The 25,525-nt window shown below is 41.5% G+C and overlaps 1 protein-coding gene across 3 annotated transcripts in view; it reads left to right on the top strand.

Annotated features, from left to right (window-relative positions):
• SRGAP2 (SLIT-ROBO Rho GTPase activating protein 2) overlaps window positions 1-25,525 on the top strand; it is a 245,483-nt gene that overhangs the window by 156,332 nt on the left and 63,626 nt on the right. For 2 of the 3 annotated variants that reach the window (XM_075064850.1, XM_075064849.1), the window contains exons 4-7: window positions 7,574-7,636; window positions 18,577-18,792; window positions 19,601-19,729; window positions 25,046-25,267. In XM_075064850.1, the coding sequence (XP_074920951.1) occupies window positions 7,574-7,636; window positions 18,577-18,792; window positions 19,601-19,729; window positions 25,046-25,267 (630 nt within the window). Of the gene's footprint in view, window positions 1-7,573; window positions 7,637-18,576; window positions 18,793-19,600; window positions 19,730-25,042; window positions 25,268-25,525 lie in introns of all 3 variants that reach the window. The other variant, XM_032792531.2, reaches the window with a different exon arrangement.

Raw genomic sequence — 25,525 nt, 5'->3', positions numbered from 1 at the left:
ATCTAGAAGAACTCCCAGTTGCTAGACCCTAGAATGCCAGTAATGTTCTCTCTGCTTCAGGTCTCTCATCGTTTAAGTTCACTCAGCGATTCTTTTGCCATTGCCTGAGGCATTTCCTTTTGTCCTTGCCTTGCTGTGACTGCTCTACTTCCTGCAATACATTTTTTCCCCTCTCCGCTTCACTAGTACAGCCAGCTTCTATGTCAACTCTTTCAAGGCTCCTTCCCATAGCCTTATGCAGTGGAAATTGTACTGAGAGTAGCATTACATTAGCATTACCACATTCTACAGCCCTTGAAACGATTCTTATTTTCACAACACTGATTTTTCTTATCTTCATTTCCATGTTACTTGTTCCAATCCTGTAAGTGTGCCATTTATTCCTTCAGAGCTCATTTGTGGGGCTAGAATTTTATTTGCTGTTTTGCAGTGATTCTCAAACTTCAGTACTGGTGACCCTTTTCACAAAGCAAGCCTCTGAGTGTGACCCCCATTATAAATTAAAAACACTTTTTTATGTATTTATCACCGTTATAAATGCTGGAAGCAAAGCGGGGTTTGGAGTGGAGGCTGACAGCTCGTGACCCCCCATGTAATTACCTCACGACCCCCTGAGGGATCCCGACCCCCAATTTGAAAACTCCTGTTCTTCTGTTCCTTCTGTCCTCCTCTCCTTCATCCTGAACTTGCATCCCCTGATGTGCCATGCTTGAGAGCCAGAGTTCCAGCCTGATCTGCAAGATCCACACTGCTAATTTTAGCACGCTAGCTTGAACCCTGCTAGTGCAAGTCTGCCTGCCTGACCTGGGATGCTCGCTCCTCCTTGGTGGCTTCTACCTCTTCTTAATTAGTTGCTCCTTCAACAATTTGTCCAATGAATGAGCCGTTTTGTTCAATAAATAAACAAATAAGAAAGGAATTAGATGAAAGGAAGATGGCTGGGCAAGTTAAGGCAATTTAACCACACTGATGGTAAAGCTCTTTCAGTGTGAAAAGATCAGTGTTTGAGGCACTTAAAACAGAACCAGCCATTCGGTTTCATTAATCATCCTTAAGATTAAAAAGAAGGCAGTCATAAAATCCTTATGAGCATATAGCTGCAGAGATGGCAGCATCTCCAGCTTTCCTTGGCTCCTAGTGATTTTGAAGGAATGTGGGGAATATTATTGCACAATGCCTTGGGGACTGCAAATCATTGATCCTTCTTTTTTCTTCTTTCAATTACAAGTCTAGCAGTAAAAAAGCAGAATACATGTCCTTTGTCATGGCTCTAGCTTAGTTTATTTTCTTAGCAGTCCATCTGGCCACCTAAGGATGGGGTTGGGGTGGTGAGACTGGAACACATGAAAATTCAAACCATCTGAACTCAGGTTTCAGATGACTCTACTTATTTTGGTTTAAGAATATTTTTATTAGGGTCACAAGTAAACAATGTAAATTATTTTCACGTAAGTACATTATATGCCAAGACACGGATTAGGTCACAGGGGTCATAGTGAGAACATTTTAAAAGTTTACATATGTCAAAATGAAGGAATGGAACAAAATAATAATAATAAATAGTTAGATTTAAGCAACAGGAGAAGTTTGATGCAGTAGATGGCCTCTAAACCTGCTTCTTTTTCAGAAAAAGTCTTCCTCTAGGATTTTCATATGGTATTAATCACTATAGTATCTATGGCAAAAGACTGTGTCCAAGTACTTTGTCATTTTTTAATACCTAAAACTTTCCTAAACTTGGCACATAATCGATGTGATCTAAGTGACCAAGTATTTGTCCAATTTCAGAAACCCTGTATGCTCCTTGCAGTGTTAAAATAGGAGACACAGCAGAATGGTTTACAGTTAGACTACATGTTCTCCTCCCTCTTCCGTTGTAAATCAGTATCTGTCCTAGTAATTTGGGCTATATATCTTGGCTAGGAAATTGAGGTCCAAGCAAGTGTATACCCCCTTTTGGGGGGGGGGAGGTGTGTTAAAAATAAGGTACTGTGAGTAAACATTGGAGTTTTTCACTATAACAATGTTGAACTTGTGTGAGCTGCTTTACCCCTGTGGATATCACTTTTTTGTTGAATCTTGTGGAGCATGTAGGGTCAGTCAGACCAATAATGGAGTTCCACAGACCCATACCTGTTAAAGCTTGAATTGAATAGCTCCCATGCAAGGAACATGAGAAGTCCACTCAAGAAGCTATTGGAGCTTCCACAGTCAAGGTGAGGAATAAGGGAATTAGTAATTACTAATCCCCAAGACTGTGAATGTAGCAACTGGGTAGGAGTCTCACTGAGTGGAGGACTGGGGTGGGGGTAAGAGGTGCAGTTCACATCAGAACATTCACCAGCAAGGAAGTGAGGTCAGTGCTCAGTGTGTTTTTGTTTATAGCTCTAACATTTTACTACCCTGTTTTAAAGGTGATGGTGCGGGAGAGAACTGTCTTAATTCTCCTTAACAAATGTAGTGACGCATTTCCAAACCTCCATAACTTCATTTGTTTAGTATTTTCATAAAAAAAAGACTCTGTATTTTAATGTCCTATAAAAGATATTAGAGTTGTGTAGACGCAGTTGTAAATGAGGTCCCTGCTCAGGAGAACTTAGTCTAAAGTGATGTTTAAATCATTTTTAAAAGTCCTCCTTGAACATGGCCTTTGTGTAAAAATGCAAGTAAAGCCATGAGTGTCTTTCCTCCCTGTCCCCTAACTTAAGTATGGCCAAACAGGTTGCTCCATTAAGTTGTGGGGGGAAATGTGATTGCTCTTAGGCTTCCAAATTTTGTATGCTGAACTGCAGCTGAAATATAAACACCTAGAAAATTGGATTCTGTATTTAAAAAGGCTGGTACAATCTTATCTGTAGAGACATAAATGCTGCTGCTTTAAAACCTAGTGAATGGGGAAAAAATCTGGATAAAATTACCTCTTGTCGCATGTTCGAAATAGATTGAATCACCTGTTAATTGATTCTGCTTTTATTTTAACTATTAGCTGCATGTACCATGAGCATGGCTGGCTTTTGAATGACAGAGTGATGGTGATGGTGGGGAGATACAGGCATTGCCTTCTTACTCCATTTACTCCCGCCTCCACAAAGTATGATCTGGATGTGCTTCATTTTAAAACCCTTGAAAGTGAAAGAGTTCAGTGTGGCTTAGCTCCCCTCCTGTGTCTCTGAATGATCACAGCTATTACATTACAGACGGAAGAATTAAGGTGTTAAGGATTAGGCTGGGAGTGCTACAACTGCATTTCAGAGATTGCTGCTGCTTTTAATACTGATATATGTTAGAGGAGCACCGCTCTGCAAGAATGCTGGCCTCCAGGAGATCACTGCAGCAGCCTGAAAGGATGCATGGCCTAAAGGGACAACTACTACTGATGATCCTTCGCTGGTTAAAATCTTGCTGGAAAATATTTTTGATTTGGCTGGGTTATAAGTACCAGAGCTACTGTTAAGCTCTGAATCTAGGCCTCTTTCAGGCAACAATTAGATTGATAATGTTAAAAATTAAAATAAAAAGACTTTGCCCACAGCAAATGATTTTCTTCCCTTCAGTGTCCTGAGCTGTTTAGAATGACTCATTCTTTTCCATGAAGTTTAAAGAAAAGAGATTTTGTCTGATAACGTACAAAGGCAGCTCTGTTTATTCTTTGCCTTTACTCCTCCCCCTTCTTTGGAATGCAGTTCATAGGATTTCTGGGAATTAATTGCTTTATTAGAGGGGTGTTACTAGGTTTCATATGGGAAATTGTCCTCTGGTTAGGTTTTCATTGGAGGAAATTTCCCCCTTGAAATCTACAGCTTCCTTATAATGTGATCTGTGGGGAGTAAAGACAGTTAACTACTTTTTTTCTTTTAAAGGACAGCATATAAGGGCACTCTGGATTAGCAAGTCACAGTTCCAGTACCTTTTTGGAAAGCATGATGGTACTGGATGCCTGTTACAAGGCTATGATTAACTGCCTCTGTCAGGATCACTTTGAGTTTCCGAAGGCCCCTTGTCTTTTAAACAGCATAGAATTTCACATTGGTTATCAAACAGTCATGTGCTCCATAGGGAGCTGGACTTAAAGCAGTAAGTCAAAATCGCTTCAGCAGCATGGTCAAATAAACAGGGATAATAGAAGAGACATTTCTTCTCGGAGTCGTCAGCAGCGAGAAAGGAAACATCTGCCTAAGCTTAATTGTAATTTTATTGGCTTCATTTTTTCAAGTACCATGGGCTGAGTTATGTAAATTGTATGCTTGTGCAAATATTACAGCTAGTTGTATAACAGAGCTTTCTCTTGTTATCTCATGCTCTTGCTATAGAAAAAGTTGCTCAGGTTATCAGAGAACCAGTGAGTGGAGGGAAGAGGAAGATAGGATTTTCAGTAGATGCATGAGACAGGGATGGTGTATGGATGAGACGTACATGCATAAACGCACAGAATTCAGAAAATTTTAAACAGTCTGTGTCATAGTATTAATCCTCAATTTGAACATTAGAGTTCAAATATGAAGTACTAGCATGAAGTTCTCTAAGCTTAATCTCCAGCTTAGATCTGATAGGCTGCCACCAGATCAGGAATTGCTAGGGCCTGATCCCCCCTTTCCTCTCTCTGGTGTCCCCAACCCTCCCTTGGTGGGACACCCAGATTCCAAATCCCTTGGATGCTAAAAGCAGGGGAGAAAACCCCTTCCCCCCTCCTTCCCAGGCTTGCCTCTTGGTCTAGCCTGCGAGTATCAAGAAACCGGTTTCTCTGCTTCCCAAGAGATAAGCGTTCTCTACCCTCAGGACAATTGAGATGCAAAATACCAACAGCTTGGCTTTGCCTTTCCCCGTGCCTGCCTTCCCGTGAGGGAGACAGGTACCTGATACAGAGGTTTCACTTTCTCTGCCTTACTAGAAAAAGAAACTTCCACAAGTTTTGAAAAAAAGAAAGCTTTATATAGAAAAAGAGACAATACAGACTAATAACTTGCATAAACATTTATACAGGCTCCTACTTAAGAAAATCTGAATACCCCAGTCTGATTTAAAAAATAGCCAATTTAAATAGACCAGCAATCACACACAGTAAGTACAAAGCAAAGCATATCATAGCCGATTTTACTTTGTTCTCGGTTTGTACTCACTGCCCCTTAGTAGAATGAGAAGAAGATTGGAATCAGTAAGGTAGCTTGTTCCTCACAGCCGAGGAACAACAAAGACCCAGCCATCCACATCTGTAAATACAACCCAAAGCTCCTCACAGCCGAATTGCTTTGGGTTCCTTTGTACTCACAGACTTTTGGTATAATATTTGAGATAAGAAGGAGTTAGGAGGAAACCTTGTTTACTCACAGCCGAGAAAACAAAAAAAGACTCCGAGTATACGAATTCCCGCCCCTGACTTTAACCAGTCCAGTTCTCTGATTGGTCCTCTGGTCAGGTGTTTGGTTACCCTTTCCAGGTAAAAGAAACTTAACCCTTACCTTACCTATCTACTTATGACAGTCTGACTAGACACGTGTTGAATGTGCTTTCTGGTATGTCTAAAAGCCTCAGTTTCTCATTTAAGCTTTTCAGATTGCAGAGGGCATAAATTGCCACTTCTTGACCACCTGTTTTAGGCTCAGATCTTTTTTGTATTGAAGTTGAAGGGAAAGCTTCCTTGAACTCAAAGGGAGCAGAATCAGTGTGTTAACTTGTGCACGAATGTCTAATACAAGAAGACAATGTGCATGGGTATCTTCTTTTAGTGATGTGGATAAAGTAGGTGGTTCATTTGACAGCGTTCAATACAAACTAGTCTACAGACTGCCTGAATGCAAGGTTTTGAAGTGTACACGTCTTCCTACACTAATGTGCAGAATTACTATCTTATGTAGCCACCGTTTGAAAACTTGACATTTGCCACTCTATAATCGCAATTGCACAGGCTACTTTTGGTAGCCATGTAGCCTGCCCTGTTACCTTTGATTCTGATATAATCGCAACACTGTCTTGAAAAATCCAGGTAGCCAAACATGAAGCATCTGATTGCTGCCTTTGCTGTAGCAATGGGTGAAGAATAAGCTTTGATCCATCTTATCTAGGAGAGTTGTGAATGTTGACAATGCTGAGATGCTCATGCTCTATTTGTTCCCGTATTCCAGTGTTTAGCTACAGCCAAGAGTTTGACAGTGCAGCACTTTTATATGGCAGCTTCATCCAATCACAAGCCAGGAATGTCTGCCTGATGTCACCTGCCAAGGAACTAAAATAAAGACATAAAAAAAAAATATTTTTTTAAAAATGATACTTGGCTGCTGGCTAGTTGGAACCTTCCCCAACCTTGACAACTAATCATGCCTCTGTGCAGCTCCCATTTATTTTTCGTGAGTTATATTGCCTAGGCTATAACTGTGCTGCTCACTAGTACCAAGTACCCTTTGCTAGGGAGTGATATGTGCTGATACAGTTTAAATTGTATTGTAGTGCTTGCAGTTTAAAAATAGCCGATGGTGTTGTCTGCCAGAGTAAATCCCATGTCTGGCTTTGTAATTTGAGGGGGAAAATTGGGAGAGTTAACTGCAGAGTTCATGAATAGAGTGGGTGGGAGTTTCCTTTTTTATATCTTGGCATTACCATTGCATTCAAAAATAAGCGTCTAAGCTAGTGGGTTTTGTACACTCTTCCGCAAGCAGTGCCTGCGAGCTGTGGCCGGTCAAAACATAAGCACTTTCCTGGGTCTGGTTTTATTCACAAAAGGCATGCAGACTGAAACACACAAATAAGCACTTCTCCCCCAGTGGGGTTCATCTCCAGGAGTGCTCATCCCCCACCCAGGATCCTCCCTTTCCAGAGAGTCATTTCCACCTTCTGTCCAGGTGCGGGTACCCATTATCTCAAAGAGTCAGCCAGCAAGTTAAAATGAGGTGTAGCTCCTTGCTGTGTCTCACCAGCCTGTAACACTTGTAGAATCCCCTTTTGAGCTCCTCCATTTAGTATATAATTGACATTCTCAGTATTGGCACCAACTACAGATGTTGCACTCTGTGACCTATGGAACTTTAAGGATAGCGAGGACAAGAATAGGGCACTGAAGTTAAGTGTGTGTGTGAGCAAGCAATGGCTACCATACAGGACTCTGAACTTCAAGAACAGCTATAGGCTGCTGCTTTTCCAGCATATAGAGATGGGTTTTGTTAAGGAGTTAACACTTGGTCTTTAACTGTATGTGAGTCTCTGTGGAGACTTAGGGGGTACATATGCTATTGTTCACTCCTCTGGCAGTCACGTAAGCACTCACTGAGACCACACAACGTAAAGGTTCCCATCCTGGCGTTATTTGTCTCTCCGAGTGGGGCTTTTATGCTAGCTGAGAGAGCCATTAAAAAAGTGTTCAACTAAACCATTCCTCCTTTCGGTTTTGTGTCATTTGCCTGGCTGTATGCATAACATTTCATGGTATTAAAGCTGTTTGTGTGATTTGACTGTAACTGTCTCTGAACTGAGCAGTTAAATGGTGCCTAATTGGGTCTGGATTTTTAGCAGTGTGTGTGGCATGTTCATATCCTACAACTATCCCCATTTTCCCTAATGGATCTCTGGTTCTCTTTTGTTGTAGAGTAAAGAAGTTGGATTGCAGCTCCAGGAAGATTTGATGAAGGTCCTGAATGAGCTATACACGGTAAATCAGACTTCCTTCATGAGTTCTTTTCATGCATAAGGAAACAAGTGTTTGACTTCTGCCTGCCTTCCTGCTGCTACAGCTGTTGCAGCAGAGACTAAGCCCTAGGGCTGACGCATGTCTACGATCTAAGTGATTTGAGGCAGTGTGTGTTCACCAGTCTATACTGTACCATTCATTTTATTTTCACTCCATTCTCTATCCGCGGGCTCTATCTCTGTCTGATCTGTTGTTGCCAAAGAATGTTCCACAGGAATTATGGAAAGTATCATGTTTTGGAATACATTTTTGGTTGTGTACATGTTACAGTACTGTGGTTGTGAGCTTTTAATTTCTACAGCAAACAAACCCAACACAATTGGCCCCCATTCTCTCCAAATTGGGATGTAGCACCTAATGTGACAGATCAGACTTTACCACACACTGTACCTTTCCCACTACTTGAGGATTTATTGTAGATTTTCATATTTGGTTTGTTTTCTAGATCCTGATTTCAGCAAGGTTTATCTACGGTGGGTTGGGGAGGAAGGGGATTTGAATTCCTGAATATGCCTATTATTAATATTAAACTCAGCATTTGGTTTCAGACAAAGCTCTGTACAGGACCCCCTCTCTAGGGATGAAACTTTGAGACAGCTGAGATGCAGCCTTTTTTCCTGAAGGCTAAACAGTCTGTTGTAAATGTTTTTTGTTTCTGTTTGAGATATCTGGAATGAGGTGTCTCCATGCACAAGATTTTTATGCACTTATTTTTAACAAAACCTCTTCCACAAATAGAATAAAAATGTATGAGAAATTTATCATTGTAAAATAGTATCTCAAATGTGCAGGCAATCTCTAAATGTAAGTGTAGGTTATCTAACTCCTCTAGTGCAAAGCATAAGTAACCTTGACAGTAAGTGATGTCTGCCTTCCTTCATCCCAGAAAAAAACTAGATAATTCTCAGTACCCTAAGCTGTGTTTTACCCTACTAATTTTAAAGAGCACACATTTTGTGTGTGTTACAAGTAGGGAACCCAGGAGAATAAGGATCCTAATTTTGGGTGTACCATATATTTGTACAGCACTTATCCAATTCTTTGGCTGCTGCATAAAAAATTAAAAGCGATATAATTCGTAATTCAACAGGCCATAAACAGACATCCCCTTCCTCACCATGGCATTTTCTCACAGCTGGTTAACATACCTTTCTTCTGTAATTATATTTATTATAAATACATTTCCCATCCCAGCATACTCGAGCGATGTCGTCAAATCTGCATTTTGGTTGACAAAAGGTAAAGGAGAAGATTTGCAATGACATGGACACTGTACCACTAACCCATTCCTCTTTACCAGGAAGTAGTTGTCCACTTCACAACATGCAGCCTTTGGTATGTTTCTCGGCATCAGTTTAGGAGAGGTCTATGACTGATGCAACAGGGAGGCTGAGGTTTTGAAATGACATGTTTTGGCAGAGCTGTGTGGGTAAGCAGCTTCCATTACCAGCCAGTACCATATTCAGCTTTCAACTAGTGTTGCCTGTATTTTTTTAGCATTCATTATGATGTGGATCCGGGCTGCAAAATCTGGTTTTATATTCGCCTCTGTTCCCTTTTCCCCATGTCCGACACACAGACTTCTTTCAACCTATAGTGCTGTAAATGAGACCAGCCCTTTCCTTAGCCTCGGAAACAATTGAGCGCTGCCAAAAGGTTATGGTACATCAGTTAAGGTACATCTACAGTGGAACCTCAGAGTTATGAACTGACTGGTCAACCACACACCTCAGTTGGAACTGGAAGTAAGCAATCGGGCAGTGGCAAAGACGAAAAGGGTCGGGGAGAAACCAATACAGTACTTTAATGTTAAATGCAAACTACTAAAACAATAACGGGAAAGATTTAAAAAAAAAATTGACAAGGTAACGAAACTTTCTGTGCTTGTTTCTTTGAAATTAGGATGGTTAAACCCAGCATTTTTCTTCTGCATAGTGAAGTTTCAAAGGTGTATGAAGTCAATGTTCGGTTGCAAACTTTTCAAAGAACAACCATAATGTTTTGTTTCAGAGTTACGAAAAACCTCCTTTCCTGAGGTGTTCATAACTGTGAGGTTTTACTGTTCACTTTGGTGGGGGAGCCACAGCAGTGACTCTCAGAGCCCAGGTCTATGGACTCAGGCTCGTGCTATGGTGCAAAAAAATAGCAAGGCAGACTTTCCCATTCAGGCTGGAACTTGGCTCTAAAAGCCAGGTGGGGTGGGTGGGGAGGTGGTTTTCAGAGCTCCGGCCCAAGTGGAAACACCTACATTGTGCTATTTAGCACCATAGCACAAGCCCTAGTTTGTAGACCCGCACTCTGAGACTCGCTGCTGTGGCTCTTTTATGCATGTATGTTACCACAGAAGGTCATGTGTACTGCTCATTTGGTCCTAGACCTGGAAATTGGAGTGTCTTCTGTTGTCACAGGTCTAGTTTTTGAATTCTTTTTAAAGTAAAGAGGAGTTGAGAAGAAAACTGTAGGGTTGGGGATGGTTTTAAAATGCTGGATAAAAGTACTACTGGTAGAACATCCAGCAGTGCAGGTCAGATGGTGGCTTAGGAGTAACTGCTGTTCTGGTGAAGTATTTCAGTGCTGACTGTGATCTTGCCATTAAAACCTGAGTGTGGGTATTGTTCCCTTTCTTGGTAGCTTGGTGGTAGCTTGTAATTGGGATTTGGTGGGATTCAATGCAAAAAGACAGGGCAAGGAGATAAGATTTGCTGATTTTAAACACAGAAACAAACTTTGAGCGATTCAGTTAGTTTTTTTTGTTCTGGGACGTGAAACGCAGATGACTCAATTTGTTGAAATCCAAAACTGGATAGTGGTCAAAGTTGATAATACGGTGCAATGTCTACTCACAGCCAGACTCCTCCAAGAGTCCAGGGGGAATCCGAAGAAGTAGAGCATTTTCAGAAACTCCAAATGTCTTCCTTTTTTATGAATACTAACTTTGAAATTGCAATGCCCTTGGGAGAATCCATTTAAAATCAGTCTTGGACAGCCCTTCTCTTGGGCCTTGCTTGACTGGAGGCATCCCAGTACAATCAAGTACTGGCTGCTATTGAGCAGGGGTGGTATCACACAGTTCATGACTCAAAGCTCTGGCCAACCTGGGGAATTAGCTCCCAGCCAATCTGATGCCCCCTCCTTCGGTTTCTCCACCCAGAGTCTCGCGCTGTCTCTTTCTGGAGTCAGGTTACTCCCTTTTCATCACTCAGGGTCTTCCATCTGGCCAAGTCGCTGTAGTCCTCCCCTTCTGGGATCAAAGTCCCACTGGACACTCCGGTAGTCTTTTGATCCACCACCCAGTCTGTGCCAGTTGCCCAGCTGCTAGTAGGGGAACCTGGGTCCTTCCACTACTCAGCCCAGGGACCCTGTGCCCAACAACTACCATCTGCTCAAGCTCCAGACTTGTTGCTGTTTCCCTGGGCTATTTCCTATCTTCAGGCCCCCTTCTGGGTTACTTTTGGAGCTTCTTGTGCTCCTTGTGGCTGTTTCACCTCCTGTCAGCTTCTTGCCAGAGTCCAAGGCAGGATCTCAGGCATAAACTCCTCCTGACCTATTGCCAACTCCCCTCCACTTTAAGGAGTGATGGTGGTGTTCTTCCCTTCAGCCCTGTCTTAACACCAATTTCCTTTGTTTATGCCTAGCCCAGCTCCTCCCTCACTGGGTTCATCAGGTGCTGGGCCTTATGAGCCCCAATTCTCCTCTACCTGCACCTTGTCATGGAGTAATTGTCCCTTTTTATCCAGGCAGGCTTTGTATGGGATAGACACCCCATCGTAGGTGAGTAAGTATTAAATGATGACCCCCGCCCAACTTTGGAAACTCTTATCACAGATTTTCATCCAAATACGAGAATCATTGCTTTTCTCACAGTGCAGACATTTTCTTCTTGACCCTTTCATCTTAACACCTTGACATTTCCCATCTGGAGCCCTCTTCTGCCTTGATAGTTTCCCATTTCTTTCATTTTGTTGTTTTAAACTATCTTGATTTGGGAATTTTTAACAGGTTTCAAATCCTAGCCATGTAGGTATCAGAAACAATGCAATTGTTATCACAACAGTGAGCTTTTGTTTGGAGAAACATTATACAGTAATGCTATGCAGGATGTGTCATTTCTAGTGATTTTATTAAAATTAGTGAATTATCTGATTACACATTTAACAGACCATCCATGTCTATCAATGTTGATATTCCAAAAAAAAATTGACAGGTGTTCTGGGTTTTTGCAGGTGAATGGATCTGGAGTATTAAATGATAACCAAACATATAAGTACCTATTTGTCCTTAATGTAGTTTGTTTGCTTGTTTAACCATTTTTCTGTGGTTAAACAGAGGTTATTGGTATCAGAGCAGCTGCTAGCAGATGAGATTAATCTTTTTTTTTTCTTGTCTGACCATTTCGTATGGGAAGCCCCAGGAGGTTTTATCTAAGGATCATTTGGTAAGAAATATTCAATAGTTTGGGATATTTGGTTAAAATTACGTCCTGGTACTGTACTCTTCAATGACTGGACATCTCCACCCTAGATACATAAAATCTCCTCATTAACTATAATTTCTCCAACTTTTATCCCCCATTTCATCTTTATATAATTTTCAACCTGATACGTTTGAGGTGCTATTGAAACAGTATCTTAAAGAAATTTGCTTTTATTGTGCTACAGATTGAGGTTGCTGGTCCTTCTCCTCTCCTCCCCGCCCCCGGTCAAACCCCATTTTTGTGGGGTAACTTGTCTGTCCAGGTCCTTTTTTCCAGCAGTTTCACCATTTCTTGTTAATTCCGTGCTGCATTGAGGTCATTCTGATTGCTGGACCCAGTTCCCAAAGATCCTGCCTTAATTTGTGCCTGCTACCAACTGCAGAGGCATTTTCTAAATGAGGGAGAACAAGGGATGATAAAGGTTTAAAAGAACCCCAACTGCCCTAAAGTATGTAAGAGGGTATCTTCTACATGAGTCAGACAGGCATAGTGATTGTATGTGGCTGACTTGAGGAAAAATAACCTTGCTGCAGAAAAAAGCTGTGTAATTTCAGTGGAAAAGACCACTGTGTACATGTGATCCTTCTGTGTTCCAGAAAAACAAGTGACACCAGGAAGACAGCCACCATCTGTCCTTTCCGTTCTGCAGTGTGTCCAGCACAAACTCAAAGGAAGAGGCATTGCCTGGGGAAGGAGGAGAAATATGTTCGTAAAGCTTGCATGCTGTTCTGGGGCTTTCCTTCTCATGCAGCTGAATGAAATACATTTGCTGTTGATTAAATCTGACCTTTCATCATCTGCTAGTGAATTGCTTCTATTTTAGAAACATGCCCTGCAAACATTTTTTCTGTGGGGTTGTTAGGGAACACCTTGTTTTTTGCCGAATGATCTGAGTTGCTGATGTGTTGTAATGTAAATTCTTTCCCTTACCCCTCTTCTCCTGAAAAGACACTTCAGGAATGTGTTTGAAAGTCAGAATATATTGACCCTAAGGTGGAGCTTGTGTATTAACTGCTAACATTACAGTAGGGAGGGGTGTTGCTCTGAAATTATATATATCTGCAAAACCCCAAAGGAGAGAGTTCAGCATTGGCGCGTTAAAGGCAAATATTTGGGCTAATGTTTGAGAAAGCAGTAGAGTTTGGGAAGGGAAGAGGAGAAAAAGAAGAATTCAGCACTCGCCAGAGCTCTTGGTGCTGGAACAGTTAGAATGGCATTTTTAACACTGTACCACAGAAACACAGCTGCTGATTCATGGCAATTCTGATATTATACTGGCCTGGTAACTTAATGATTTTGCTCTGCGTTGCAATGCGGGAGAGTGAGTAGTGGTTTTGGTTTATCTCACCCCTGTTCTCCTCTGGAAGCAGTTAGTATTACTGAATCAGCAAGTTTATCCCCAGGGAAGACATTTTATATTGCTTAAAGGCAGCTCCAAGCAATGACTGTTAAGTAGCAGCATGATAGAATTCGTGGGCATTCCATGCAGATTTTTCTAACCATGGTTGCATGACATAGTCTTGAATGGTGTTAGATGTCCAGCATTGCTTTGTGCAGCAGGGATATTTGCAGGCGTTTGTTGATGGCAGTGGAGTTATGCTAAGAATAAACATGGCTCTATAAATTATGAAATCAGATCACATTGTCTGGTTTGCCTGCCATAGGAATGGCCTCTCATTTGCTGGCTTAATCTAGGCTTCATTTGTATTTCTCTCTCCTATATTATGTATGGGTAAGGGCTGCTACAGCAGAGAAGGTACCTGCTTCCAGACGCTTGTCTCCAGTATTTTGTTTAACTTAATTGTCCTAAGTATACACAGCTCTTCCGATGATAAGATAACGACCCAGAGGAACTTCCGTACCAATATATGCGTGTTCAGGACACCAGTTTCTCACAAGTCATTGAGCCAGGTATTGAAGGAAGTTTATGTTAAAGCACTCATCATTGGAAAAATCCTTGGGGGAAAACTGACAAAGAACCCCAATGAACATTTTATTAGCGCATTATTAACCTTTGCTGCCCTGGCAGAGACTGGGAATTCATTCTTTTTAAAATTTCAGATCATCCCTTTTCTGGATATTCTTTTCAAATTACAAAGAGAGGAATCCCCACCCCAGCCATACTAGAAAGTAGCTCTCTAAGTGGATCAAACTTGATCACCAGCGATTCAAGTTTCTTGTAGTTTCTGCCATGAATTACATGCCACTAGCAAAATAAGTGAATGAAAATGTTAACTTCTTGGGTCCAGATGCACATCTGATACTGCTCTATTGGTTCTGGTGAGGTGGTGCCTATTTGTACTAGAGCTTAATTTGGTTTAGGATGTTGACTGGTTGAGCAAGAGAGACCAGTTGGAGTTAGGACTTCCATGCCTTTGCATATGAACTACTCTTGCTACTGTTTGCCTGAGGGACAACAATCACTTCAAATTTCAATTAAATCAGAACAAACTCGCTGCCCTATTTCCTTTAGATATGAGAGAGAGAGAGAGAGAGAGAGAGAACAGGATTCTATAGAGCAGCAAAGGGTCCTGTGGATTCTATAGAACTTTCATTCAAAATGATGTATTGTTTGGTTGTATTGCAATTGCCTTTTCTCTACTGTGACTGCCCTTCCTAAATAACTTTTATGGGAATCAGTGGGCTAACCATGAAAAAACAGCTTGTCTAAACTGTCTGTAAGGTAGTTTCTGATCAGCTGCCCAGTTTGCAGAAATGATGAGTAACAGTCTTGAAACTAGATGAATCATTCATTGGGATTCACAGATTTCATGCAACCTTGTGCAAATGAATTCTTTTGAGTCCATTGACTTGAGCAGCACTTGTGAGTATTTGTCTTATAAATCAGTCAGGCCTGAAATAATGTTTTATATCAACTTAATACATCTGATGAGACCTGTTGATTCTCTCACAGAGCAAATGAGGAGAGTTTTATGTTCAGTGTAGTTTTTAAATTCGGCCATGTCACTGTTTATCCCATTCATTTTGTGGCCACATGTCACAGTTCAGATGCAGCACTGACAATATGGGCCTTAAGTCATTACATGAAAGCAGTGCCTCACCTTAGCATTCAGTCTGTAGTTTATAGTTGGATCCTGTGAGGTTAGTGGTCTTGCCAATTACAGATGAAATAAGTTTAGGGTTCACAGGTGGTCACCAGCAATATTGTGCTCGGAGATCCTGCTGATCAGCAGCAATCATACCTCTGAAAATTCACATCTTGTCAGTATGCCTGATACATGCCATTCCGTTCTGATTACCTGCAGATTAGCAGCCAAATGAGTTGGAAAAGTGGATGTAGCATTTGCATCCTCATTGTAAGATCTTGTACACCACCAGATATTTACTATCTGAGACAACTGATCACCATTAATGTGATTCTGCTTTTTAATTTCCCGGGGCAGATTTTGTTAAAGGAAATGATATTTTACTAGTCTTTTGACTTCCTATTTCTTAAGTTTCTGAATCTTTCACATGTTTTATAAATATATTACCTTGAAGATTAGTCGGTAAGATGACTGATGCTTAATGCAACAATACTTCACTTCCAATACCATGAAGAAAATTCACAATGCAGACATGAAGTGGAAAAAAAACCCTGTGAATCTCTGGCATATGCCTGCAGGAATCTATTTTATTTAAATTGTTCCCTAGAATTTTGTCCTGGTCCTGCTGTCATATTAATCTGTACTTTGGCTGTGGTTTTGACCCCAGCTGGCCATAGTGAGTCAGCACTGACCCCATTGCCAAACATGGAGCAGGCACTGAGGCATCATCAGCAGGATTTCATTAAAACTGGGTTTTTATTAATTTTTTCTTTCTCCCTGCCAGCTCCCTTTCCAGCGATAGAGGAAACTAGACTTCTGTGCAGTTTACAGCTACTATAAATGCCTGCTTTCTAGTCTAGGCATATGTTGTAGTTGAAAGTCTGTGTGTAAATTATTCAGAAGGTCTCCCTTAATACTGACAGTGTTCACGTGCTCTTTCATGTTTAACTATAACTTCTCTCGGTAACTAAGAACCTTCACTGATCTTGGAGTGAGGATAGAGCATACATCTCATTTAAGTGAAATTATATTCAAGTTCAGACTAGAGTGAAATGGGCATAAATGGTTTTGCATTTTAAAACCAAATGGCTTCCAAAGAGAATTGGGCTGAAGTCAGGACTGCAATGTTGGGCCCTGTACTCAGATAACCTTTACTGGCCACTTAACAGCCTATTATCATCAGTGCCTATTTCCACTGCAAAGTCATTTTTAATTGAGGGTGGATAAACCTGTTCAGATGTCATGCCCTTTTTCTTCTCTCCTCCTGGTTTACACAAAACTAGATCCTGGTGTTCTCTGAAACTAAAATATGTTGTGGTCCTCCCCACCACCACCTCCGTCGTCTTAGTTTCCATATTTGTTGTGCATTTCTGCCCTTCCAAGTTCCAACTCTGGAAATACCTGAAGCTCTCAAAAGACAGTGTTCTTAGGAGACTTGCAAAGGCTAATGTTGTGGATCCAAGAGGTTCAGATATGTATCTCAACTGACTGAGGTTTGCCCATCAGGAGACTTTGCATGCACAGACCTTTTATCTCACTTGAAAACCTTTTGAGGGATGAAGGTCCCATTGATGCAGAATTCTAATTTTAACTACAAGAGGACCACAAAGACTAAGGTGCTCTAAAAGCCTATAGCAATGTGTTCTTTCTTTTGTCAGTGCTAAAGAACATCAGTACAAATTATTTTCCAAGACTAGAAGCCTCTGGGCCGGTTGAGCTTCTGTATGAAATATGAATAAAGGCACCTGTCGTCATTGCATTACAAAGATGCATATTCATATCCTGCGATCTAAATGATGATGACATGCCAGTGTGGCACTGGCAAAGCATCAAATCAGAGGCTTGTGTGTCTCTCCTCTACATCTTCAGATGTACTTGTAATAAAGTATAAAACGTGGCGTTTGAGTAGCTAGATTTTAGAATGATATTTTTATCTGTAATATTTTATGCAAAAGTTTCTCTTTGCAAAACACTCCTTAAAATGCAGCTGTTCACTTTAAAGCACTTGCCCCTCTGAAACTTACAGTGCATCTCTCCCTAGCGCCCATTGCTTTCTACACCATCCTTTCCTACTGGATCCAGCAACAGGACCTCAGCAAGCAGTGTTGTGCTCTTGGTCACTCATGTTGGAGAAAGTACAAAGGGACTGATGGTTGGCCTCAAACACTATGGGAGTGAACACTTTAAGGAAAATACATATATATGATGATTATCCAATGCGGTACAACCCTCCTCGGTTATGTTAAGGGAATCAGCTGGTCCTTTATTAGTTTTTGGTATTTAAAAAAAAAAATAAACTGTTGACCTCTAGTTGTGTTTAAAATAAAATAAATATGGATCTCGGGCTAATCCAGAGAAATGACAGGCAATGGCCATTGAAGCCAATGGGAGCAAGCCACTGATCTGCAGAGGGCTGCATGAGATTTGTGAATCGCCGGTGACTGGTTTCATTTAGTTTTGAGGCTATAGCTCAAAACTTTTGAAAACCAAGTGGATCACCAAAACTTACCATGCAGCTAATTTAGGGAAATAGGTTGTGTGTCCTGTTCTCTTCCCCTCTTTTCTCCCCCCCCCCCCTTGGTTAATCCATTGGCTTCCACTGGAAGGATCTTAGTGAGGTCAAAAAATTATATTACGGAAAAAGCACTCCAGAGCTGAATAATAACCCAGTTTGATTCCGGAAGTACTCTAAGAACCCCAGTTTCATACGTGCACATGCTTTGTCCCTGTTCTTTTCCTTGCCCATTTTGGGTTTTCTTTCTACCAAAAGCTATTACCCATCAACTGGTCACTGACAAAATATCCTTTCTTAGATATGTGATGGCTTGCATGAAGTAGAATATTATGATCTATAGAGCCATGATTGTCGGACAATGAAGTATATTTATTTAGGGGTAATGAGTAGCTGTTTTGAAACCAGTTTCTGTATGGAACTTTTACCTTTTTTGCCTTTTATTTTGAAGGGCACTTTGGCCATCTTGAAGTAATATTTGTGATCTGTAGAATGACATCCATTTGTTTTAAAGATCAAAGCACTGTTTGATTTCCCCACCCACTCCTTGTGAATAAAATCTCTAAGCACCTAGGGCCTAGTTTATACTGGGGATTTGTCCCAGTTTCAGCAGTCAGTGGCCAGCCACTGGTGTGCAGAAACCTGGTGAAGATAGCTATAGGCAAGGGTTTGCACTGGTGCAGGTTTTTCCAGTTTCATTAGTGCAGATATATTTGAGGCCGAAACTGTGGCAAATATTCCATGTTGAGAAGTCATATGTAAAATCTGTGAGGATCTAGCATGTTTGTCTTTGGGTACAACAAGCTCATCCTTCTCAGAACATACAAAACCATACTGCTATGTGACTGCTCAGTGATGTCTCTTGCAGGTGATGAAGACTTATCACATGTACAATGCTGACAGCATCAGCGCTCAGAGCAAGCTGAAAGAGGCAGAAAAACAAGAAGAGAAACAGATTGGGAAGTCGGTGAAGCAAGAGGACAAACAGGCCCCACGCTCCCCTGACTCAACTTCCAACGTTAGGTTTGAAGAGAAACATGTCCGACGGAGCTCAGTCAAGAAAATTGAGAAAATGAAGGAGAAGGTAAATGAGCAGCGGCACTGAGAAAATAAATGGTATCAGGAGGAGAACTTTGCAGTTATTCACCAGAGGGACTGCTGAGAAGTTTCCTTTTAGTGATGCAATGTTAGGAAATGCAAAGGTTAGCATTGTCATTAACTTGGCTGAATAGCACAGCAGCCAAATTTTGTAATTATCTTCATTATGTATAGATGCTGCAGAGCCAAAGCCTCTTTACTTGGAGAGAGGTGAGGCTGGAAGGTAAGGAATATCTTCCTTAAGGTTGCTCTTGGGCAGGTTATTGCCTTCTCTTCAACGCCAATGGGGTAGTAAGATGTGGGGCCAGACCATGAGCAGCTGATGTTGCAGCGCTGAGAGTCTGTCCCATGGTATCTGGAGGTGCGGAAGCAAACACGGGCAAATGTTAATCCCTAGCTCTTTTCTTAAGCAGATCCACATGCTCTAGCAATCAAATTAAGTAGCCCAGAGGACTTGCTGGTCTCGAAGTCGACTAAAATGACATCTTGTTCTTAAGTCATTTTATAATGTTGTAAGACCATCTAAGATTTCACCCCCTCCACTCCCTCTTCGTTTGTGGGTTGTCTGCAGGTAAAGCCCTAAATGCAGGGTTGTCTGATTAACCATCTGTGTTGATCTAAGTTAAGCCTTTGAATTTTGTTAGATGAAATTAGTTCCCAAATGAAGGTAAGTGAGCATTGAGATGAGGTGTAATTGTTTTGAGGGCACAGTTGGTTCTGCCACAAAACTTTTTTTTCTTTTCTTTTTTTTTTTTTTTTTAAATGAACTCTTTTTTTTGTTTGTTTGTTTTCAGCGCCAAGCAAAATATACTGAAAATAAACTGAAGGCCATTAAGGCAAGAAATGAGTATCTGCTGGCTCTGGAAGCCACCAATGCGTCTGTGTTCAAGTATTACATCCATGACCTGTCTGATCTTATTGATGTAAGTGTGCTGCTACTTGGGTTAATGTCGTTCCCATTAACCCCACTGTGTGCATCTCCTTCTTTAACCCCTTTTGTGCTAGCATCCTTGATAGCCCCTCTGCAATGATAGCCTGCAACATTGTCTGTCTGAAGAGCAGAATAGGCCCTGTTCACTGTACATTCGGGAAATGTACCAGGTACAATAGTCACTAGTAAAGGGCTTAAGGAGGCTTTTCTTAAACAGTTGCTTGGCAAAGGGAGTATTAAAGAAGGGGAGTTTGTACAATGGGCACAGAGGACAAAAATCTTTATAAAGAGGGAATGCTTAATTTGTTTGAGATTTTATACTTACTGTTTTAAGCAAATCCCCAAGATTATAATTCTAAGAGACAGGTTTTTGTAAAAAAGGAAAATGTGTTTGTAAAACTGTAAAACAATTGGCAGAAGGACTCAAAGGCAGATGTAGCTCCCAAAACTGCTTTTAACTCATTTTTTTGAAGTAGTCTAAATTTCAAATGTATGGTGTCTCTTTATAGAATGTTCAGTGAGATATGTAGAGCCATGCTCCTGTATTCAGGACCTCCCGCTGATTCAGATCCACACAGGTCCCCAGTGACATAATGTGTTTCCAACTGCTGCTATTTGAACTACATAATATAAGATTTGTGTTTAAACTTCGCTACTGGGAACTGGTCTATGTATCACCAACAGTCCTGCTAATTCCCATCCCTAACTCAATGGTAGTCTCAGCAAAGGGGTGAAGAAAGAAATGGTCTATGGAAGGAGAACTCTCCTGTTCCCTAGAAGAGTCCCATCAAGCTTAGGGTTGGGGCAAATTATCATAAAGCAGCATGTATGGCTAGTTGCCCTGCATCTGCCTAATAGACAACCTGAGTCTCCAGGGGTGGCAATTTAGCATGTTTCTCTTAGCGCTAAATTTTGTTTTATTAAAGGCATAAACTGAATAAATGACAGCCTCTTTTATCATCTCTACCTTAACATTCACACTTGCTGGAAACTCACAAAAGCTGCTATGGGAGTCTCAGATGATCCAGGGCTTGTCTTTCCATATGGTGCTACAATGGTGCGCCTGCAGCAAAGATGCTCTTATGCCAATAGGGGAGCTGCTTCCATCAGTATAATTGATCCACCTCCCGAAGGGACAGTAGCTGTCAGTGCTGTCTACACAGGGGCGAGGGGAGGTTAGGTCGATATAACTACCTCACTCATGGGTGCGGATTTTTCACTCTTGAGTGGTGTAGTATAAACCTGGTCCCAGTCTTTCAGAGCTAGTGTTGAATAATGTTTTCCTCTAGTGTGTGAGTGCCCCACCCCACCTTACAGGCATGAGCTGCATTGAATTAGTTCTGTTCATCAAGTCATTGATTGCTATTGGATCCCACTTTGTTTCATTTCTTGATGACAGCCGTAGTATTTCCCTGTAATCAAGGTTAAAGCCATCTTTGAGCCCTGGGGGAAGTTGTTTGGAGGAAGCTAAGTGAGTGGGTGCAGTGGGTGAGGTGGGGGTTTGAACAAGAGAATCAATTCCTCATCTCTGATCGCTCTCCACTGGTCATTATTCAGCCAGTTGTAAAGTCAGACTAATTGTGCTCAGTGCTGCAAGGTTGCTGCTCTTTCCTCTGCAGATCAAGACTCTCTATACTATAAGACCTTTAAAAATCTTTTATTTGGAGGTGCAGCTGTAACTATTAAAAGGAGGTATGTTGTGCTGTGTGATGCATCATGGCAATGCTTTTGTATTGGTGGAATATTCAGCACTTCCACTATAACCTCTGTCTTTTGAGGGGTTTGTACCTGACAACATGAAAAAAAAATTGACTTGGATTTGTATTACAGCTTCTTGGCGTTGTAGAAAATTACTACTTTCTGGGTGTTCGTCAGACTAGGTGTTCTAAAGGAGGTTAAGGGAGTTGGACACCCAGTTCCCACTGAAGTCCAATGGGATTTGAACACCTAATTCTTTCTTTTGAAACTTCCAGTTCTGGTTTATAACAAATTATTGTAAAGCACTCAGCCAACACACTGCCAGTTATTAATATGCTTTCTATGAGGTATGTGTATTGAAAAATCTCAAAACTCACTTAGATTTCCTTGATAAATCCTTAACTCTTTAAACACCAAGGAGATCCCTAGGAGTTTATAGCAGTTTAGCTGGCAAGACTTGTCTTGATAAGAGTGCTCTGGCTGCTCTGCTGGCACAGCTGTCTCCAGACTATACACAGGTGCCAGGAAGAACAGAAGTTTCAGCAGTGCTTAACTTTTTTTTTCCATTCCTTGATAGAACACAGTAGGTCACATGGCTACAGTTCAGGGCATGTTCATGCACAATGACATAGTTAACCCTTTAGCCACTTGATTAACTGTGCAAAGTGCATACTTAAGTATAGAACATTTATCTGTAGACACCCCTTCCCCCCCCATCCCCCCCAGTGTGTTAACAGGACTAGATAAGCACTATCAACTCCATTTTTTCAGAGGGGGAAACAGTCACACAGGTGAAGGTACTAGATGGTTCATGCAGTGAATCAGTGACAAAACTGGAAATAGGGCTAAGTGTACTCCCAGTCTAACAATGACACTTGTAGATTGTAACTGTTAAGACACTGAAACCTACCAATGGTAAAGCCTGTTGAGGTATAACTGAGGTTCTGATTTAAATACAAACAGGATCTGAAAACCTACCGTGAAACACCTACAATATCCTCAATGGAAACAGTGGTGAGTTAAGAACAGTGTGTTGTCCCAGATATTAGTCAGTGGTTCTGTTTCCCAGCTCTGGTGACTGAGACAGATCCTTATGTTAATGAAATTATTGCACTAATCGAGAAATTGATCTTGAGAGAAGTCTGGTTTGAGCCACCTTTGAGACCCTCCTGCAATCTATATTTTCTCTCCAAAAAGCCAGTGGACCGCTAAGGCTGAAAAAAGAATGGAGTCAGGGGATGTGTGTGTGAGTGTCTGACAGCCTGTTTTTAGGGTGCCTTTGCAATCCTGGGAATAAACAGATTTCTGCTGTCTCACCAAGAGCTCAAGCTTTCCTTTTCCCTTGCATCCCACCCCAAAATTACACATGCTCCCTCCATTCCCTCCCCCCCCAAGACAAAAACTTGAGTTTTAAAACTGTTATTTTCCTCCACTTTGTATTCTGGGTTTGTTTAAAGGCTACTTGCCGGCAAAGGGTTAATCAGCTGTCATGTTGAGAAATGAATTTGGATGAACTTTCATTAAATTCTAATAAAAAATTGATTTTCCTTGGAGAATGTTTCCATCAAACATTTATATAACCCAGAAAAGGCCAGTGAGACTGACACTTATAAATATGATATGCTGGACGCTTTAAAATGTTAGTGACGGAGAGGGCTGAAAATGTTCTCAGCCACCAGCTTCTATAAAGGAAAGCTGAGAGAACTTGTTGTCTTAATCTAATCTTCCTGGTTTCTCCTGGAGGTGGACTATGAAATATTAAATCTTATTTTACTCTCCTGTCTCATGAATGAATCCTTTTGACATAAGCTCAGCCCTCCTCTCAGATGCACATGTACTTGGTGTAATTTGAAAAATGGGCACCAGCTCTGGAGATCAACTTGTCAGTGTGTCTAGGCTCTGTGGTAGATTGACCAACATTTTAAGCAAAATAAGCATCAGTCTCTGTAAACAGTCTGAGCAGATCCTCCTCGTATTGTTGGTCCAACCGAATCTGACTTCTCTCAAGTTTTGCTGCATGGGACATGGAATTTTAATGTGCCTGCAGAGCGGCAATAGCTTGAATGGCTCTCTACCAGAGAATGTCCCCGCACGTGCAAATTCTCCATCAAGCAGCTTTTGTTTTTGTTCTTGGGGTTTTTGTTCTTCCTGATTGAATTTAATGTCCTTTAATTCTCTATCTCCAGTCAAGCCAGCAACTGCTGTTCCTTTGCAAGAGCGCCACACCTGCTACAGTCCATTGGCACAATACCCAGGCGTGTAGTAGCATTCTGTGGCAGAAGTCTTGTAAAAGCAGGGGAGGGGCAGGGTCTGGGTATCTTTTTTTTCTTTTTGAAGGCATTTACTTACAATAGGACAGTGATGAGACCTAAATGATGGGGGAGGAGGAGGAGATGCTATGATTTTTGCTTACAGAGCAGCATAGCAATCAAGCAGATGGGCTCTTTCTTCTTGGATATTCTCCTCACATATTTAATCTCACTTGCAGTTCCTGAAAGACGGACATTCCTCTAGCTCTATTTATTAGATATCTGTAAAATTCAGGCTTTCTGATCAAGTAATGAAAAGAGCTTCTCTTCCTTATGAAATATTAGGAGTTGGCTGTGGAAGCTGGGTGCAGATGAGGCTGCCTGACTGGCTTTCAGTGATGTCATGCTAATGTTAGTAATATCCAATAAATGCTTGACTGACCTTTCTACCTGAAGGTTTTTGTTCACTTTATCTCACCCTAGCAATGAAACCATCCCAGCCATGCATTTTGAGGGGCACTCTTGCCCTTATAGCATGGCAGAAGTCATTTGGCCTTTGTCTCATAGTTACCTAGGGTAAGCTGTGACGGCCAGAAATGTGACAAATTGGTCCTCTGAGCCAGGTGGCATTTAGATGTGTTAATACCCTCATTTACCCAGGTACTGATTGAGCAGCTAAATGCAAAATTTGGACATCCTCTATCTATGAAAACTGGGCTTTCTGGTACTTTTAGGAATGCTTCTGTGGAAAGCATATTAAGATGAGCCCCTGAACGTAGTATGTGTAATGTGTGTCCTGATCAGTTGTCTGGATGTTCAACTGACACCAGCTTATCGCTCCTCCAAGATCAATGTGAAAAATAGTGCTCAGTAGGTTTAGAATACTTGCATAGAGTGCCCTTTGTCCAAGGATTTCAGAGTGCTTCCAGTAGCAGCCAATTGCCTCTGTGAGCTAGGTAAGGGATATATAGGAATCCACTGATCAAATCCTCCATTTCTTGGGTGAAATGTGGTAGGCTTTTAACAACACACAGCAACACTCTGGCACAATTCAGGACTGTCAACGGGGACTGATGTATCCAGTTGAAACTGTAGGGGGATGGTAGGGAGGCAGGTTGTAATACCAGAGTTGGAATTTGACTTTCTTGTGTTTAACAGCCCTCCTCTTACATAATGGATCATGGGATCTCTGAGAACAGGTGGTCAAGAGCACTGCTTTGCTTTCGATGTGAGATGACAGTGTCCATCATAAGAGTACCACTTAGTATCCATGATTTGCAATCTGCTACGCTTGTCGTTACCCAGGGACCATTTAGTTTTAACCTTTTTATTCACATAGCCTGGTGTCTCTTTTCCAGCAGTGCTGTGACCTGGGATACCATGCCAGCCTCAACAGAGCTCTCAGGACGTTCCTGTCTGCGGAGCTGAACCTGGAACAGTCTAAGCACGAGGGCCTGGATGCCATTGAGAATGCAGTGGACAACTTGGATGCCAACAGTGACAAGCAGCGCCTCATGGAGATGTACAACAACGTCTTCTGCCCTCCCATGAAGTTTGAGTTTCAGCCCCACATGGGTGACATGGTCAGTTTATCTCCCTCTGCTCCAGCTCTGTAAACTTGCACAGAAATCTCCATCCCATTGAATTACATTGAAAGGATTAGATCTGTAGTAAAACAAAACTTCCCTGTTGGTTGGGGCTCCGGGCGTGTACTCTGGGTCACTGGGCTGGAGTTCAAGTGTGGAAGAATGGCCTTGAGACTGTATTGTTACAGGACAGTGTTGGCTAGGTAGGTAAGTGACAAGGACTGCAACCTTTCTGTGGAGTCCTGTATATAGGTG

The sequence above is a fragment of the Chelonoidis abingdonii genome, chromosome 4 (assembly GCF_003597395.2).
Source record: "Chelonoidis abingdonii isolate Lonesome George chromosome 4, CheloAbing_2.0, whole genome shotgun sequence".
NCBI lineage: Eukaryota > Metazoa > Chordata > Testudines > Testudinidae > Chelonoidis > Chelonoidis abingdonii.
This window is presented reverse-complemented; position numbering and strand designations above follow the sequence as displayed.